Below are 19,702 nucleotides of genomic sequence, written 5' to 3' on the forward strand. Positions count from 1 at the left end.
CCCAAAATATTAATTTCATATTTACACAGAGCAATGAGTGAATGCACAATGTCTGCTCTAGTCAGTGGCTCAGCAAAAGCCTGCTTATAAGACAGACAAAAGAATGCTAGGAAGACACTGAATTCAGGGGGAAAGCTTAAAATCCTGTGTACAGCTTGGACCTGAATACCCAAGTTTTGGAGGTTTCATGTGTTGCCCATGATAATCTGAAAAACACCTACCTTACAAACAGCATCTCCTGACCTTTACATTTCCAGGACAGTAATGTGGCACCTAAAACATAAGATACAAATTGGGATTGATTGATGATGTTGTTAATGTTCGACTGATATAACAAGTCAATCTCAAGGTTATTACACTGTCATGAAGCCAATAAAAGGTGTTCAAGTAAAGGAAACCCACATGCTTAACCATGCATTCCTATCTTAACCAAGCATTCCCATGTTAACCAGAAACTCCCATCTTAACCAGGCATCATTCATTTATTTTGCATATAAATTTAACACCTCTCCACACTGACATATCAACTTTGTTCATGTTTTTGTTTGGCTGTGAACACATTCTTGTTAGAGCTACATGTACTCTGACAGTACATGCTGTAAATGACCTAAAACTTGTCCATGGCTAAGTTGCTCATTTTGCCTGACTCTGAGAGCTGTATCGATAAAACGCTTTGAGGTAGGATAGTACAAATAGGTAAGAATAATGTCAGTACAACTGTCTCTCATAAATGCTCCTTTTCGGGTGAAACTTAAGGTTGTTTACTAACAATATGGTCCACCTTACAAATGAAGCAAACCTAATTACACCTAAAGCAAAAGACCTCAAAAAATCGAAGTAAGCATCACTAAATAGATTACTTAAAACTATATATAAATATACCTTTATTTATTTTTTTAGATTTTTGTGAAAAGAGTTAAAGGCACTCAGACATCTGAATTCTAAGGTGGGCTTTATGGACTATACTATCAGAGATATGAACTCTGACGTCACAAGAAGTTTTTCCAACCCTAATCATGGCACTGAATGTTGAGATCACTCTTTGTATCCTTGAGCGAAAGGTTACTGAACTAATGTTCCCAAAAATTCCTTCCTTCTGGTGAACATCAGGAAAAAATGTGATGTGTCGTCAGATTTCCAAGATACTGTCAGAATGGCTCATATAGCCCATCATAGTTTTCAAATATTTGAATACCTTTCAACACTCTAAAAAAACCTGAGAAAATGAAAGTACCTTTAGTTTTCAGTTGTCTGTAAGATGAACCTTACTTCATATTTTAGCTGTCTTTCACTTTAAGAAGTGCAGCTGTCAGTTTTGTGTCTGACAATGAATTGATGATTACTTCATTGTGGCCTGTCCCAGTACAATATAGAGACAAAATATGGGAGAGTCCGTGACACATCTGGTGTGGGGATTATTAGAATATCAACGGCCACATGTTGTGAGAGCAGATTACCTTAGGCCTAATGACCTGATTAATGGAAGGGGCTTAGGGTTGCCTGTCTATAAGTCCTGCTATACCTGGACGGTGGAATCAATTCATTACGCCGCCAATCAATCACACCCGAGCTAATCACAATAACTTTGCACACGCTCCGAGCTGTCAGACAGAGAGTACGTAAGAAATGTCTGACTATTACCTCCATGGGAACCGGGATATGATCCCATTATCCAACCAGCTATTGTTGTTCCCCAGTCGATATTGACCCAGACTTTCACAAAAGGTGCAACAGCTGGCTGTGAAAATCCAGAAACTAGCCAATTGCATACAGATCAATATACAACACAGGTTAAATCTGCACAGCATTTAATGCCTTACAGGTTTTTAAATCTCTCAGTTTCATCACAGGTTGTAGTGAGAATCTTTACAACAGACCTAATATGTATAGGTTGCTCTGGCCATCAATTTCCAGAACAACTTTATAGCTAATCAATAACTGTTCATCAGATTTCAAGATCAATCTCCAGTCTATGTTACTGGCTACCACTGATGCCATGGACATTAAAAGCCAATTGCTCTGTTAAAGCAGTCGCTGCATGATTTAACAAAATGAAAATATTATCTAGTCTAACCAGCATAAATTTACCTGTTCTCGTTTGTTCTCACAAAAAAAAGTCTTAATGAAAATCTATGACCTATAAAAATGGAATGGACCTATTGACATATATTTGGGTTTGTCTCCTTCCACATCAAATAAAAAATAAGCAGACATAAAAATGTATATTATGTTTGTTTGAACTGTTCACTTTTCAAATCAGTAAGAAACAAAATCTATGTCTAGATTTTAGAAACATTTTGGACAACAAACATGGAATCAACTATAAATAAATGGCAAGATAGCCACTAAGCTTCATTCCACACAAAATATGCATGCTGTAGTACTTGTATAAAAGACTTGATATAACATATTTTTAAGCTGTTCAAATGTGGGATCGATAATATTTTCCCTTGGGGATATTTTCCCCATTGGACAATTCCCCCCAGGGACATTTTTCCCATTGCATTATTTCCCCTATGGACATTTTCCCCCATTCGACTATTCCCCCTATTGACATTTTCCCCATTGGACTATTCCCCTTATGGACATTTTCCCCCATTGGACTATTCCCCCTATGGACATTTTCCCCATTGGACTATTCCCCTTATGGACATTTTCCCCCATTGGACTATACCCCCTATGGACATTTTCCCCAATGAACTATTCACCCTATGCCCCCCTATGGACATTCTGACCATTGGACTATTCCCCTTATAGACATTTTCCCATTGGACTATTCCCTCTGTGAACATTTTTCCCTTTGCACATTTGCCCCCATACATGTATATATAACCAGGCTATTTTGCTAAGGTGTTTTGTACAACGAAAATATAGTAGATTTAATTATATCTTCACCAGGCACGTTATAGCATTTTACAGCATATTTTGTCTTATTAATCCATGAAACTACAAATATATTTTATAATCTTGAGGATTATGGATTTATTGCTTATTTCAAGGTCTTATATAAATATATATAAATATTGCAAGGTATAAATAGTGGTAAGCTCAAAACAGAGAACACACAGGATTTGAACTCTGGATTGGGGGAAGATTAACCGCTGTGATATCCTCGTGATGGCCTCACTTCCATGACAATGTGCAAGTGCATTCTGGGAATAAAGAAAAAAAAAAGACGCCACTGATTTGAGCAAGTCTGTGTATTTCTCACTAAATGTCAGATCCCATCCGTGTTTGAACAGGCTTTCTCTTCCGCACAGGACTTGGCATTGTTTTACTGTTTGAGTCCGTGGAGATTTACGGATATGCGTGGGAGGCAGATTGTCTACGTCAGTGTACTGGAGGATCATGGGAGATATGTTGACGTTTCTCTTCACAGACATGCCATTGATTTTCCCCACCAAAAAATAAAAAAAGCAGCAAACTTTTCACCAAAACATTGCCTTGAAAAACCCTGACATTCGTACAAAGAATTCCAGGAGAAAAAGCCTTTAAGCTATGTACGTCTTGGATTTCTCCGTGAATACAATGTCACAGTGATCTTGAGTGGACAGCCCAAATTTATTTAAACATTCTCTTCTCAGATAGTTGCATTACATCATTTTAGATTCACTGGACTAAAATAATCCTCTCTGAGCCATACATGTTCTTACGTTGCCCAACCCTATTTCTGCAACCTCTTACATGGTTGAGGGTAACTCTGAATGTAACTGATCCACCTTAATGTTCTAATAGTACGAGAACTTTGGTGAGTTTGCCCAAATCAGAACTTCACAGAAGAGATAATGTTTTAGTCAAGGCAGAGAAACGTTCTTAAAATGTATTTACAACAACACAAAGTGAACATGTGTTAGGGTTGAGGAAATAGGGTACATACATAAGCTCTGAAACATTGCCATGTACATGTGCGTGAAACACTGTCATCACATACAAGGTCACTATTATCCATTTACATGTATGTAGAGAAATAAACTTCATACCAAAATCTAAAAAACACCCACAAAAAAATTATCACATGTACATGTAGAGCATATTCAGTTTGCACAACTTGGAGGAAATCTATGTAAACATAGTGAGCGGCACGGAGAGAAAATCAATTCTGACAATCGTCCTCTAATGTATAACTCAGACAACATTACTTAATCTATACATGAATGCTGACTTGACAAAAATACACATGTAGTCATAAGGGCTACCGTAAACAACTTACGAAACTGTCACAGACATAATCTAAATTTATATGTTATTGAAACGTAAGACACAGTCTGACACATAACGCTTGCAAAACTGCATGAACCCTGCCCAAATAACTATATATGCAGAAGAAAGACAATTCAGTTCAAATATCTTAAACACTGTGCTTATGTAGTACAAGTATGTATGAGTATAACACTACAAAATACAAAATAATGGACACAAAAACCATATATCCATATGTAATTCATCTGATTAATACAACTGTAAAAACATTTCTAGTTATTTTATACAGGGACTGTACTTCACCTTACGTTTCAACACTTACTCTTTTTCCTTAAATCTTGATACCCCAGTCCCTCTTAGAAGAAACATGTTTTAAGGTTTGTTTGGAAGGTAGGATATCCATGGCAGTGGGGGTATGGGGGGGAAGGGGGGGGATGTGATTTTGAGGTTGATTTTTGCAAAAATGAATTTTTGGGGGTGAATTTTTAGAGCAAACACTAGTACAATATTTTTCCTTTCATCAATCTTCAGAATATAACTATACCCAAAGCCACTGAGCTTTTTTTTTATGGCAAATACACGAAGCCAGTTTTTTTTTTTAAATGTGTCAATACAGCTAAATCTATGTAATGGTAATGACATCCTTAAAGATCGATCAAAATACAATAAATATCTCTTAACGCCACTTAAGGCTAACACAGACCAAAATTGATTCTTTTTTTCTTTCAGCACTTACAATATATCAATGGGCAAGCCGTGACAAGCGGCCATGAAATGTAGGCTCTTCAGCCAAATGTATCAGCTGCCAAATTTGCAGGAAATTGCTAAAAGCCATTAGCAGTCAGACAGATTCACATAAATATTTCACTAAGGTGGGTAATAGCATGCAGACGCTGTACTGGGTGACCTAAATAAAACTGTCTACAGAATGACCTTACAGGAAAGTGCGAGGCAAAGGGTTAACCAATGAGGTAATTATAGGCTTGTCTTCTTCAGGAAATATATCTTTTCTCCAAATTATGCATTCCGTGTTTAGAACCAATGCCCGGTAATAATATGTCCAGTGAATTTCAATGTTATTTAGTTTCTCTAAGTCACCAAACTCTGATAAAAATTATAATTAACTGTACACTGGGTATTCAATATTGTGCGAATATAAAAAATGCACTTTTTTGATGTGTCAAATGAAGCATGACACTGCCAATGTTTTCAAATTAGTATTTCATTTCTAATCTGGATAATCATGCAAACCGATCTTGCATTTAATATCAAAAATTACTTTCTTTCTTTTTTATTCAAAGGAAAAAAAATCGTGACATGGGCCTACACTGATTAAGATTTTATAATAAAAACAAAATATATGTTAAGCATCCAGAAATATCATGTGCTGACTTCAGTGAAAATCTGATGATTTTTTTTTCTAGCAAGACTATAATCTGTCTGATCATTTTTCATAAATTACAAATCAAACATACACTGCTCACCTATTTCAAATCACAGGTGTCTCTTGTGTTAATCTTGATTGTTATATGTAACCAATATTGCTAATTTGCTAGTGTATATATAGCACCTGATAACTTTCCATGAATAATAATAATTACCTTGTATTTGTTCACAGTCTTATCATAACTACATCATAATTTCTTCATTCCATACCACCAGCTTTATGAAGTTTTTGTTTCAAACACTTTAACACAAGCTTCCACAGAAAAGCAATGACGTAACGTGTCAGACAACACCTGTCATCCTTTCTGACCAGGCATTCCCTCACTATCTCAGAGTTATTTACTATTAATATAACAAGGATGCAAGGTATAGCCTTCTCTGTTACATCCTGAAATAAGTCTTGAAGGATATTACACATCAATTTTATATAGTTCATAAAATTTCATCACCACAAATTACAAAAACAAAAAAATCAAATCAAATAGGTCTACATATGACACTGAAGATTTAATTACCAAGTTAAAAGCATAAGAAAAAACTTTTCTTGTATGCCGTGGTATAAAATAGCCTTAACATGCATTATGCCGTAAAAACTCCAAAAACATGTACCGGTGAGTGGATTACATATATAAGTATATACTTATACTGGTTTCAAAACACCTACAAAAGTCCGAATATATAAACACAGCCAATTTTAAAGCCGTTACTGTATAATGCCACCATTTTCAGCTACATCTGAAGAGAGTTCCGCAAAAATCCCGGGTGATAATTCAAAGGCATTCACCTGTCATCTGGGCGTCGCTCAATCAAATCTAGCCACCCTCATTAATACAACTTCAACAGGCACGTCGATGTGAAGTACAAAACTATCGGCTCAGATTAAAGTCTATTTCGCATGTGTGAAATCCCATCTTACCGTGCAAATGAACGACGGCCGAGGTACCATCCCCCCTAGAGAGACTGATCAAATCTTTCGGATTGGCAGACATAACTGTCCTCGTCTGTGTTTACCCCGCAATCTTGCTAAACCTTCTCCACTTGGAGCCTGTCACTGAACTGCCGGCTGATATCTGGGTCAATACCAGACGACTTGGGGGGTCACCGGGGTCAAGCCACGGCCGACTGGTAAACAGTTTTGTAGCATTCTCTGCGAAACCAATTAATATTTTCCGTGGTGATTTGTGTGATAGATCTTTAGTTGCATTTCTCATCCAGCTGTAAGAGTCAGGCTTGAACTTTTTGCTAAAAGTCAAAAAGACTTTTTCAGGAAATTAAACAATAATAACAAACACACAAACTGTAAAAGAAATAATTAAAAAAATAAAAAGAAAAATACACTCCTAACTTAATTCTCTTGTATTGGTGTTTTACATCATATGCATTATGGTGTGAGGAAAAAAGGCAGAGCGTGGGGGAAAACCCAGGACCATCTGCAGGTTGCTGCATGACCTTCCCACGTAGGACTGCATAGGAAGCCAGCACAAGCTGGATTTGAACTCAGGAGAGACTGCATTGTTTAATGTTCTATCAGTGTTAAACATCTAATACCGGGTATATACTTTAAAAGCTATCATATATTTTTGATCAAAGAAATGGTATTCGTGTGAAAGTGTGACATGTCTGATAACCTCGAACCATGCAGTAGCTAGTATGAATGTGTTATCTTTAACTTTGTCATCCGCATCGGAACCCGGTAGTATCCAAGATGAAACTATTTCCGCACTAAATTCTGGTAATTTTTCTTATTATTTCGAGATTTTTCAAAAAAATGTTATTGTGGGTCAACAAGAATCCCAAAACACAGGACTGCATGACATTTAAGATAACTTATTGAATGCAATTAAAGAATACAGCGTTGGATGAGAGTAAAACTAGAGCGGCAAAAAAAAAACAGTGTGATTATCGGCAAATGGTCACGTGTAACCAGTGAAATACAGCCTCTTGTCAGTTTACCTCAGTGTGGGTTTTATTCCAGATGTTCATGTAAATGTTTAATAAATAGAAGCATCTTTCAATCCCCCTAGTAGTATGGTTTAGTTAATCAGGATTAGGTTAAAAAAAAAACTCAAAATGCATAGATTTCATTAATCACATGAAGCGACTTGTTATACATAATTTATTACTTCTTCAAATTAATTGTTTTAGGGTTCTTTTTTTCTGAAGGCAACGTATGTGTATTTTGCCTTCGAAATCACCTCGATCGCTTAAATCCTTTACCATAAGTGATGTGACAGATACACTTATAGTGCGTAGGGTAATCATTACGGAGCTTTTTTTGCAAAGCTATTGTCAGTCTACTTACTTTACCTAAACAAGCATGGCGGCTTCACTACGACATGTGATTCAGAGAACCAGATCTCAGATTCACCCTTTCGTAAAAACAGTTTCTCGGTGCGAGCTCCGCGTCACATATCAAGGTACGAACACAGAGCTTTTTGTGGTTGCGATTGAAAGCAATGTCATCCGTTGCAACAGCGCACATGCGATTTATAACTTACACACAGCTATTGACAATCGCAACAACAGCAACAACAGTCGTATCTTATGTTAGCTTGTCCAAGCTCCCTGGTATGGCCTCGCCTGCATCTGACGTCAGCTGCCAAAGGCTCTATCTGTACCCAACCTCGTAATCTTTTGCTTTGTTGTCACTGTTTGTGTAATACCTTTCAGCCAGGTAATCACTCTCAAGCCCATTCCAAATCATAGTGTATTTCTATCAAAAAGCGTCTCTAGTATCCTTCAGAATAGAATTATCTTGTATAACGTGCTACATCAACAACAGCAATCTGACCTGATCTTTTTGTACGATTTAATCTGAAACCACTCCTAGGTTATGACATACAAGCCCGATTAGTGTAAGAAAAATAGTTTTCTTTACCCTAAGCCATTTTCTCAGAAAGTTACATGCTTCACAAAAGCTGGGGTTTTTTTTGTAGTTAGATCCGACGTAGAGGTACTCGCGTTCTGTGAGAAGCAAAACATTTTTTTTACAGTGGGGCCAAATGCGGTGACATGTTTCTGCGAAGCTAGGTATGAGAGCCTCACTTTCACATTATCGACTTCCCAACTATGACAGCAGGCCAGTGCACAGAATAAGAGGAGATTTTACAAAGTTGAATTTAAATTTATGGTTACAGAATGTGAATCTAAAGTGAAGTGAACTGTTAGCTACGTGGTAAGTTCACTATTCTGCATATGCAGACTATTGGTTTTTAAGTTTTACCAGTTTTTTTGTCACGTGTACATCCTACTTATGTCATTATGAATGCACATGTTCAAAATCTGCAGCCATAATGTTTTAAAGGTCAATATGACATGAAAATCCATAGATTGTCGAAACAAAATGAAGACACACACAGAGGCCATTTCAGCAACTTTGTGCAGAGATTTCCATATAGGGCTTCAAGCCCATATAGCCTAAGGTGGCTATACTTCAACTCTAATCCTTCTAGATGAACACAGGATGCTGTTTTAAAAGTCTGACATTTATCCTAACGAGGCATTCGGTACCACCAAAGTTCTAGCAGTCAGTGTGACCACAAAGAAGTGAGTGAATTAGTTCCATTGGTGTGGATAGTAAATTAAGAGGATTGTATTTGAGATTTGAAATTACATATAAACACATGGACAAAGTGAGTTGGACAGAAGTGAGTTTTATTCCACACCATGTTTTTATCTTGCCGGACTGCCGGACCAGTGCTAATTTCAAGCCTGTATTCATCGGCCATATGGTGGCAGTGGAACATTTGGACACTTAACCTTACAAAATGTGGCAGTTTCAAAACATGGATTAAAAGAAAGTTAGCCACAGTTGGTGTACACCCCTGTGGCTAAAAGAACATTGCCTGCCTCTAATTAACACATATTATATTCATTTACCTGATAAATTAAATCATCAATTTTTATCATCAGCTGGCACAAAATGAGTTTTCTGATCAATTGAAAACTGAAACCATATAAACAACCTAACCCAAACAAAAGCGACATAACTCAGAATATTAATGTGTGCTTAATTATTGTAGAGACATTGTTGTTGAATTTGAAATTATAGTTACTTCTTGTCTTTTTTTAATAACCCCAGAATCAAGTTCAATATTTTTGTTAAACCTGAAGTGAAATGGCAGCATTGGTCTGGCTGAATAGACGAACATCTGACAACAAAATCCAATTATTAGAGTACCCTTATTTTTGAAGTGAATAAAATGAATACATAAATTAAACCTCTCACCCATTACATGTTATGGAACTTTCTAACCACATTTGAAGTAAACTACAAGTATGGAGTGGTCTGATAGTTTCTGTTTACTGTCTTTTTTTAGGTAAACGATTCCTGTTTAGCAGAGAATTTCTAGGTCTGGACAACTATGAGAGGCAAAGGATGATAACGGCTGACAAATTGGGAGATGTCAAAGGTTAGAGGTCATGGAAGAGGGGCATGTGTGGTGCGATTAGTGGTTATTGTTAATTATGAGTAAAATAATGTCCTTTTTAGGACATCCAGTTTTCGTCTAATACTTGCACTGTGTTTCAGTTTACTGTCCATATCTGAAAGTACCAGACATGCCTGTAAGCATTTTAACAAGGAAGATTGACAGCTACTAACATAGCTAAAGCTTTATTTCTTATGAAATTTCTGGTTTCTATGGCAACTGATTTGAAATGGCAAGTTTAAGTGGTGTGAATAGAATAGAAATCATAACATTTTGCACAGGTATTCTATACTTGGTATACATGTTTATATTTCCAATTTGAGGTGATTTGATCAGATTTCAGGTTTATATGGCAGCCTTCGAAAAATAAGAGATCTTCCAAAACTGCCACATATATTACCAAATTTCCTTTGCCTGTTAAATTTCGAGCTGTTAGTTCTTGTCACTAATAGATTTATCCCATTGTCTCTATGACAGATAAGTTTTGTTCCCGCATGGAGACATACATCAGTGGCGATGACCCTGGCACAGTGTTCACAGATGACCTGAAAACTATGCTACATATCAGCTCATCCCAAGAGGATTTCAACATCACAGAGAAGATGTTTCGAGAGTAAGCCAGCATCAGTCATATTAACAGTTTGTTGAAGAAAACAAAAAAGAAGCATTTGTTAGAGTTGGCGATAAGATATGTACATGTAGACTGTAGACCACTATAATGAGGTTGAGTATGTGGGGTTTTTGTTGTTGTCTTTTTGTGTGTGTGTATGGGTGGTGAGGGCCTTATTGTAATCATAAACTGTATAAAATAGATAACCACTGCTTCTGGTAGGAAAATCTGTTTTCTGAATAGTTTGTTATTGATTAGGCCAAAATTAAGATATTGTATGTCTGATGTTATGCTGCTGACCCTTCAAAAAGGCCCTGACCAAAATTCTTTTTTCGTTTTTTTATAGATGCCAAATTATTTTATTACATTTATTATCTTTATTTTTTTTTGGCCAATCATTTGAAATGTCACTCTGTTTATACAGGTGACAGGCCATCTTTTGAGATGTACAATTTCCAAAAATCCGGTCTAAGGATGGCTTATATTTACTGACACGCGGAGACTCATGCCATCCTTAGCCTGGACAAAGGTTGCAGCAGATTATGACATTGTATCTGTATTCAGCTACCCCATGAATACAAATCTCGCTGCATACTGAATACTTAATATCCAAATCCACTTATCACATGGTCTCTCTGCAAGCTAAAACATTGATGCACCTTTTGCAACCATTGACCTTTATTCAATATTTCTTCAGAAAATCTCAGTCGAATTCGATAATAAGGCCTGCTTTGAGCTACTCACCGCATCATGCTGTTTACCCGATTGAAAATATATCACAGTGTTATTTAAGTATTCCAATCTATAGGACAGCTCAACACCTAAACACCTGTAACAGCTAAATGTCAACCACATGTGCGATTGTGCCGCATACATAAACAGTAGCTGCAGCTAATTGTGATCAATCATTTGAACAGGACTGTATGATTGTTCGACCTACCTACCATCTTGTGTTATGAAGGGCTTGTAACATCAGACAAATAATGGTTTAGTTTTGACCTTACATTGTGGGTGTTTCTACTCTATCTCGGGTTTACGAGCCGGACATGTTGGCCTTGTAGTCTATCACCACTGTAGATGAGAGAGCAAGAATAGTACGCCGAAGATACAGATTCAATCCTGTCAAAATGTCCCTAAATAATGATAAGATAGACAGTAAACCAGGAGCATTTTATGTGTTTATTTGTTTGATTGGTGTTTTATGCCATACTCAGGGATATTGCATTCGTACAGTGACATCCAGCATCATGTTGGGAGGAAACTGAGCAGAGTGTGGGGAAAACAGGTTGCTAGGAGAATTTACCATGAACCTCTGGAGAAGCCAGCATGAGCTGGACGTGAACACTAACCACTGGAAGGCACCAATGAAATAAATAAATGAGGTTATTGCAAGGATATACGTAATTAGATAATAAATTTAAAGTTAATGCTTTTATTCCTTGTTTTACAGGTATCTGAAACAGAATGAAGAAATGTCAATGATTCAGAACTTTTCATTTGGCCCTATCATAATGCGGTTGTTGTATTTGCTAAACAAACCTGATGAGGCGTGTAGACTTTTCCTGGATCCTGTGAGTTTTGCCAGAAAATGAATATTTTGTAGCAGAACTTTTTAGAAATTGTACCCTGTTCTTCCTGGTTATTTATTTCTTTCTTTACTGGTACTCAAGAATATTTCACTTACATGTTATATGACGGCAGCCAGCATTATGGTTGGAAGAAACCAGGCTGAGCCCGGGGAAAACCCTAGACCATCGGTAGAGTGGTGACAGACATTCCCACGTATGGTCAAAAAGGAGCCAGCATGAGCTGGACTTGAACTCACAGTGAACGCATTGGTGAGAGGCATCACCTCAGCCATGTAGGCCCCTCATGCTCATGGTATCTATCACAAGACCAGTGGTGACAAACCAGATTAATGACAATTGTTGGGAGTCTGTTAGCCTTTGATCAATTCGACATCAAGTACAAATCCATTGATTGTTGGTTTACCAGAGACTTTTCCAGGAGATTTGCTGTCTTTCTTGATGCCTGTGGGGTTGAAATTTTAAATTTTTTTATACTTCTCTATGACTCATGTGACAGCTAAGTGTTTCTTTTTTACTTATCCAAGACGTTGTTGACATATACAGATCTGTCCCAGAGGGCTAAACGTTGGGCTCCTTTTATCAAATGCAAATTTTTGATCTAAAATATTGCAGTAATTTCCATAAAAAGTGTGCTAAAACATAAATGTTTGTTTTCACTTTTCACCTGTCAGAATTGCATGTCTGGGCCTTCTGGACAGTCTGTTATGTGCATCACACTTGGCAGTAAGCTTGCCAATAACTTACCAAATGGCAGTGGTTTATTTTGGGAACACCGGTTTTCTCTGCCCATAAAACTGAACGCCACTGTGTGTTAAAGTGAATAGTTCTTGAGTATTTCTTTAAACAACAGTTAGCTAATCAAATCTATCAGTCAATCATGCCCCACCCAGTGATTATCCAACTTGAAGTGTTTTTATAAGGATGATTAGTTTGCTGTTATGTGGTAGCAACTGGTTTAGAAATGATCTTCATTACCTGGTTCAAGACCAGACCATGTGGTAGCAACTGGTGTGGAAATGATCTTCATTACCTGGTTCAAGACCAGACCATGTGGTAGCAACTGGTTTGGAAATGATCTTCATTACCTGGTTCAAGACCAGACCATGTGGTAACAACTGGTTTGGAAATGATCTTCATTACCTGGTTCAAGACCAGACCATGTGGTAGCAACTGGTCTGGAAATGATCTTCATTACCTGGTTCAAGACCAGACCATGTGGTAGCAACTGGTCTGGAAATGATCTTCATTACCTGGTTCAAGACCAGACCATGTGGTAGCAACTGGTCTGGAAATGATCTTCATTACCTGGTTCAAGACCAGACCATGTGGTAGCAACTGGTTTGGAAATGATCTGTATTACCTGGTTCAAGACCAGACCATGCTGGTTCCACTCCATGCAGATAACATCTGCCAACAACTTGCGAATGGTTCTTAGTTTCTGTTCTGCTTTGCCCGATTTCCTCCCACCATACTGCCATCTGCTGTCTTACAAGTAAAATACTCTTGAGTGTAATGTGTAAACTCCAATCAAAGAAATAAATAATTAAATAAATTATGTATAACCTGGGATGTTTGTTCACCCATAGACTTGGCTTCCTTCTTGTAAAAGGAATATTCTGAAACCCCATCAAACAAACAATAAACAAGACCAGGATCACTATTGTTTAAAGGTGTCATTTTCATAAGCTTTGTAATGTTTGAGTTTAGTTTCAGTAATATATTTTTCTGTAAAACCTCCATGTTGATGAGAGCCTGGTTATTTTTTTTTTTAAATATGTCTTGGGAAATAGAGAATGTTGTTTGCAACAACTTTTTGTCTTGTTTTTTAGTCTCTGGGAGGTACGTTCGACAACACCAGCAGTTTTTTGTTACTTCTCGACAAACTTTACGAAGAAAAACAATACAAAAAAGTACTGGAAATGTTTGAGGTGATCCAGAAAAAAGAACTGCGAGGTTTCAAGTATCCAAATGATTGCACCACGCTGGCATTGGCATCCTGTTATCAAATGGTGAGTAGGTTGGAGTTCAAATCCAGGTTTTGTCCTGGATCTGATTTTATTCTGGTTTCTTAAATGAGGCCAGTAATGAAATTGGGGCTAGGCACCCTAAGTGGTGGGTTTGTGTTTAACTTAAGCCAGTATTTTCACTGGTCTCAAGATAGTTACACTGTCTGTCAGTATTTCAGGTATTTTTACTGGTGTCAAAATATTTATTTTTTAGAAGTACTCATCATAACCATCCTGATATCAAGGCCTAGTAACACAGTGAACGAATTTGTGAATGATATCCATTTTCTTAATTAGCTGATTTCAACAGTAAATGTTCTCTCTGATTGTTTTAGAATTCACAGGAGTCTTTTGAGAGGATGATGGAGATTTTTGTAGGTTGTCGAGAAAGGGGAGCGATGCTGACTCAGAGAAGTGTATCATTTGCTTCATTGCTAGCTCTTCGTCAGGTAAGGACCCAAAATGACCTTGAGTTCCAATTGTCAGAAAAATTGTTTATGGTGCGAGGAAAATAGGCAGAGCCTGGGGGAAACCCACAACCATCTGCAGGTTGCTGGAAGACTTTTCCACATATGGCTGGAGGGGAAGCCAGCACAAGTAGCACTTGAACTCAGAGCGACCATGTTGGTGAGTGGCTCATGGCATGGTAACCACGGAGGTTATGGACGCCCCCAGTGTCATTTATAGTGTACTTGTACAGAGTCCCGGATGAACTACACATACTGAGGCCAGGGTACAATTCAGTTTCCTGACTTTAATGCAGAATTATCTGGAAAGTTTTAAGATGTTCCTAGGATATTTGAAACCTGCATCTTAAATTTGTATAATAAAAGACTTAAAGCGTAGAGAGTAAAGCCAGAGCAGCGATGACAGTGTGATAATTGGCTGATTGTCACATGTAACCTGTGAAATATGACTTCTTGTGAATTTACCTGGTTAAGAGTTTTGTTCTAACTGTTCATGTGAATGCTTAGGTGGTAGCAAATTAGAAACCAACCCCCTCCCCCCCCCCCACCACCTGCTCCCCCCACATAGCACCCTTTGTTAACCAGAATTAGGCAAAAATAAAAAAAAAGATGGGGCGATGTTGATTGCAATTTATTAGCGTCACTGATCTAGAATTACTCAAATGTGTTGTCATGACATTTATCATACAATAACATTAAAACAGTGTTGTGGAACCAGATGCTGGGATGCTTAGTCCATCAGGAGAAACCTGGTTTATATGTATGCAGGAATACAGTATAACATAGAAATTGTCTTGTTTGTTTTTGTTTCAGAACCGACCAGATGTATCTATGGAACTTTTAGTGATGAAGAATGAGGAAAAGTTCGTGACAAATCAGAATCTTAAGGTAATGATTTAATATGTTGTACTTATCATATGGTACATTCATAATATCAGCATATGTCGTCTTTGTTTTCTGATAAATATTGATCCATTCTCCGTGATAGGCCAACATGGGGAATTCCCATTGACAGGAATTTTTTAAATTTGCGTTAACCAATGAAATGCAGCTACACATCAGCTGTCTTACGAAGAATGTTTACCCGGATTCCAGCAGTTACGTCCCTGACTGAATGTCCCATTACACTTACAGCTGGAAACCCACTGGCAGTAAATTTGTCCACTTACTGACTGGTAACCCACTGGCTGTAAGTTTGTCCACTTACTGCTGGAAACCCACTGGCAGTAAGTGTGCCCACTTGCTGACGGGTAACCCACTGGCTGTAAGTTTGTCCACTTGCTGACTGGTAACCCACTGGCTGTAAGTTTGTCCACTTACTGCTTGAAACCCACTGGCAGTAAGTGTGCCCATTTGCTGACGGGTAACCCACTGGCTGTAAGTTTGTCCACTTACTGCTGGAAACCCACTGGCAGTAAGTTTGCCCACTTGCTGACTGGTAACCCACTGGCAGTAAGTTTGCCCACATGCTGACTGGTAACCCACTGGCTGTAAGTTTGTCCACTTACTGCTGGAAACCCACTGGCAGTAAGTTTGTCCACTTGCTGACTGGTAACCCACTGGCTGTAAGTTTGTCCACTTACTGCTGGAAACCCACTGGCAGTAAGTTTGTCCACTTGCTGACTGGTAACCCACTGGCAGTAAGTTTGTCCACTTACTGCTGGAAACCCACTGGCTGTAAGTTTGTCTACTTACTGCTGGAAACCCACTGGCAGTAAGTTTGTCCACTTGCTGACTGTTAACCCACTGGCAGTAAGTTTGTCCACTTGCTGACTGGTAACCCACTGGCTGTAAGTTTGTCCACTTACTGCTGGAAACCCACTGGCAGTAAGTTTGCCCACTTGCTGACTGGTAACCCACTGGCAGTAAGTTTGTCCACTTGCTGACTGGTAACCCACTGGCAGTAAGTTTGTCCACTTACTGCTGGAAACCCATTGGCAGTAAGTTTGTCCACTTGCTGACTGTTAACCCACTGGCAGTAAGTTTGTCCACTTACTGCTGGAAACCCACTGGCTGTAAGTTTGTCCACTTACTGCTGGAAACCCACTGGCAGTAAGTTTGTCCACTTGCTGACTGTTAACCCACTGGCAGTAAGTTTGTCCACTTACTGCTGGAAACCCACTGGCTGTAAGTTTGTCCACTTGCTGACTGTTAATCCACTGGCAGTAAGTTTGTCCACTTACTGCTGGAAACCCACTGGCTGTAAGTTTGTCTACTTACTGCTGGAAACCCACTGGCAGTAAGTTAGACCACTTGCTGACAGGTAAGAATATTGTAACAACAGCATAACAGTCTTTCAACAGTTTGAATGAACTGGTTGATCGCCTGTTGTTATTGTCAAATTTAGGTTGGGTCATACCAATGTCTTTATAAATGGTACATGTTGCTGCCCTGCTTGGCGCTCAGCACTGAGAGGTTAGAGCAAGGAAACAGGACTGGTCAGCCAGGTCTCAGTATTATGGGACTGGATCGGGTGTCATGTCTGGTGTCTTTAGCATGATACTTCAGTGGCAGCAGCACTTTGGCAGCATGGACTCGTCCCGCCACAAGAAGACACAGTATATATATATGCAAATAAGTTACAAAATCAGCCTGTATGCAGATAAGTAATGAAATCAGCCTGTGTGCAGATAGGTAACAAAATCAGCCTGTATGCAGATAAGTAACAAAATCAGCCTGTGTGCAGATAAGTAACAAAATCAGCCTGTGTGCAGATAAGTAACAAAATCTGCCTATGTGCAGATAAGTAACAAAATCAGCCTGTGTGCAGATAAGTAATGAAATCTTCCTGTGTGCAGATAAGTAACAAAATCAGCCTGTAGGCAGATAGGTAACAAAATCTGCCTGTATGACACTATATGCATGTTTACACTTTTATCTCTGTTTCAGGCAATCACACTTGCACATCTTGGACGATATGAAGAGGCGATCCAAATTCTTAAAAACACTCTTCAGAGAGATATTCCCCAAGAGTTTCAGCGAGGAAATAAGATTTTCAGCGACACGGTGAGGTTAAGTACTAACCGGATGGCTGGTGCTCAAATAAAAGCCATGTTAGCTTTTTAACCATCTAAAACATCCAAAGATCTTTTTAAGGCTGTTTTGGAGTCTTTATTTAACTTACTCACCGTATGTTGTAACATGTAATATAACACTGATTTGTTTACATTTTGTTTTTCTTTGTTTTCTTCAAATAAAGGCCAGGGAGTTACAGAAGAGTGTGGAATCCAGTAATGATCCGAATTTGATACGTCAGCTTCAGACTGTAATTCAGAGACTAGCTAGTGGAGGTCATATCTCAGAACAAACTCTGCATGACTTTATAACCAAGCCCATTGTTAAGAACCGACAGTTACAGACAAGCTTCAAGTCTCGCAGGCGATCAGAGAACTTCCATCCACCAGAGTATAAGCGAGAAGGCCTTACCGACATGGCTTGATGTACAACTGGACCCCATGCATTCTTCAAAGGAGACCCCAGTGTCGTTTTAATGCAAGTTATATCTGTCATCAGGAAAATTGCCATCCCCTGAGGATGTGATACACAAGAATAGTGTACCAGTTTTCCAGTCCACTACAACAGGATTTTTATGCATAAAATCTGGATGAGTTTTTTGTTTCCTTTGAAAGTGACTTCGACTAGAAGATGTTTTAAACATGTAGTTTGTGACCATGTCAGAAATTTCCAGTCTGGTGCCATGGGGAAGAATATGTATGTAAAAATCTGGAATTTCAGGTGTCTTTTCTGTGTGTAAAGGTAAACCATGATGAGTCTGGCATGTCTCCATATATGTCCACTTCTTGTTGGTTTTTTCATTTTTTTTTTTATAGAAATGCAGATCTAAAGCCTTGACTGTTTGGGACTATTCGCTGTAATAAGAAGTTCCACGGAGCAGAGCCTCTGACTGAAAGCCACAAATGGTACACTGTGTATAACAAACACATTGAATACTGGACATTTTGTATGTTTGTGGTCATTCTGTAAGGAGTTCTGATGCATTCAAAGACTATAAACATACTGAATCCCAGATCTTTGCAACCGACTTCACAAATCTCTTTATGTAATTTCTTTTATTTTTAAGCACAAGATTGCCTAGAATTTATTGATCTGTAGAAAAAATGGTAAACCACAAAATTTAGGAATGCAGAATTGTTAAAATGGGCCCTGGGTCTCTTTGTTCATGTTATATTAAACTTATTTGGGCTCATCCCAAACCATCAGATGGCTGTTGAATATAACATTGTGTTCCTATTGTCATTAATAAGGTGTGATATTTTTTTTGTGTGAATTCGTCTTGTTTTGTGGTACTTTTCCACTGGAAAACGGTGCAGCCTATGCAACCAGGGTTTGAAGCTACTGATCACAATGAACAGTGTTATATATTCTGATATGATGAAAGCATATTTGGAAGAAAATCACTGCAGTGTTGTGAAAGTAGCCAGAGGTGGAAACAGTTGTGCACTGTATTTCTAGAAATAGGGCAGACCATGTACAGTTAGCGAGATGTTAATTGTTAAGAATTAATGCAAGATTTTCTGCGACTTTTTATCCGAAAAATACATGTAAATCAGCAAAGGACAGCGCTTCAGTTTTTTTTGTTGTATTAAAGCATCTAAAGGTGCCAATTAGTTTTGTGTTTGTTGGGAACTTTTCTGCCTATATGATGGCAGCATGGTTAATGAATGAAGACAACTGGAGTGTCTGGAGTACATCACCGCCCTTGGCCAGGTACATGTACATATATTTAGCTGACAATCCTCCTCTGTCCTAGCTCAAAGTCCCAAATGGGCGTGTGGTCTCTGTGATCCAGGACAGAAGGCCCAGTCTGTGAAGTCAACGAACCTCTCAGCAATTAAGTTATGTAGTTATGATGGCAATCAATCTCATGAGTGGAGGGAAGCGGAGTGCCTGGTTTAAAAGCACTGACCTTTGGCATGTTACTGACAAACTTTCC

General features: G+C 38.3%; 2 protein-coding genes across 4 annotated transcripts in view; one reads left to right on the plus strand and one right to left on the minus strand.

Moving 5' to 3' along the window:
* The window catches only part of LOC135472412 (uncharacterized), a 35,127-nt gene extending 28,437 nt beyond the window's left edge, over positions 1-6,690 (minus strand). Inside the window, exons 1-2 of the mRNA XM_064751907.1 lie at positions 6,563-6,690; positions 222-273 (exon numbers count right to left, since the gene is read on the minus strand). Of these exons, the coding sequence (XP_064607977.1) occupies positions 222-273; positions 6,563-6,635 (125 nt within the window). The 5' untranslated portion in view covers positions 6,636-6,690. The remainder of the gene's footprint in view (positions 1-221; positions 274-6,562) is intronic.
* Positions 6,691-7,958: 1,268 nt separating this feature from the next.
* LOC135473137 (pentatricopeptide repeat-containing protein 2, mitochondrial-like) lies at positions 7,959-19,321 on the plus strand. Of its 3 annotated transcripts, none has more exons than XM_064752970.1 (9): positions 7,959-8,063; positions 9,966-10,058; positions 10,554-10,689; positions 12,137-12,257; positions 14,105-14,284; positions 14,617-14,730; positions 15,562-15,636; positions 17,638-17,754; positions 17,948-19,321. In XM_064752970.1, the coding sequence occupies exons 1-9, from the start codon at positions 7,964-7,966 to the stop codon at positions 18,185-18,187; spliced, it is 1,176 nt and encodes a 391-aa protein (XP_064609040.1). In that variant the 5' UTR covers positions 7,959-7,963; the 3' UTR covers positions 18,188-19,321. The 3 variants fall into 3 exon arrangements, with proteins under 3 accessions (XP_064609040.1, XP_064609041.1, XP_064609042.1); XM_064752971.1 differs by lacking the exon at positions 7,959-8,063 and adding an exon at positions 8,727-8,821; XM_064752972.1 differs by lacking the exon at positions 7,959-8,063 and adding an exon at positions 9,111-9,192.
* Positions 19,322-19,702: the final 381 nt, after the last annotated feature.

Source organism: Liolophura sinensis, chromosome 8, assembly GCF_032854445.1.
Source record: "Liolophura sinensis isolate JHLJ2023 chromosome 8, CUHK_Ljap_v2, whole genome shotgun sequence".
Lineage (NCBI taxonomy): Eukaryota > Metazoa > Mollusca > Polyplacophora > Chitonida > Chitonidae > Liolophura > Liolophura sinensis.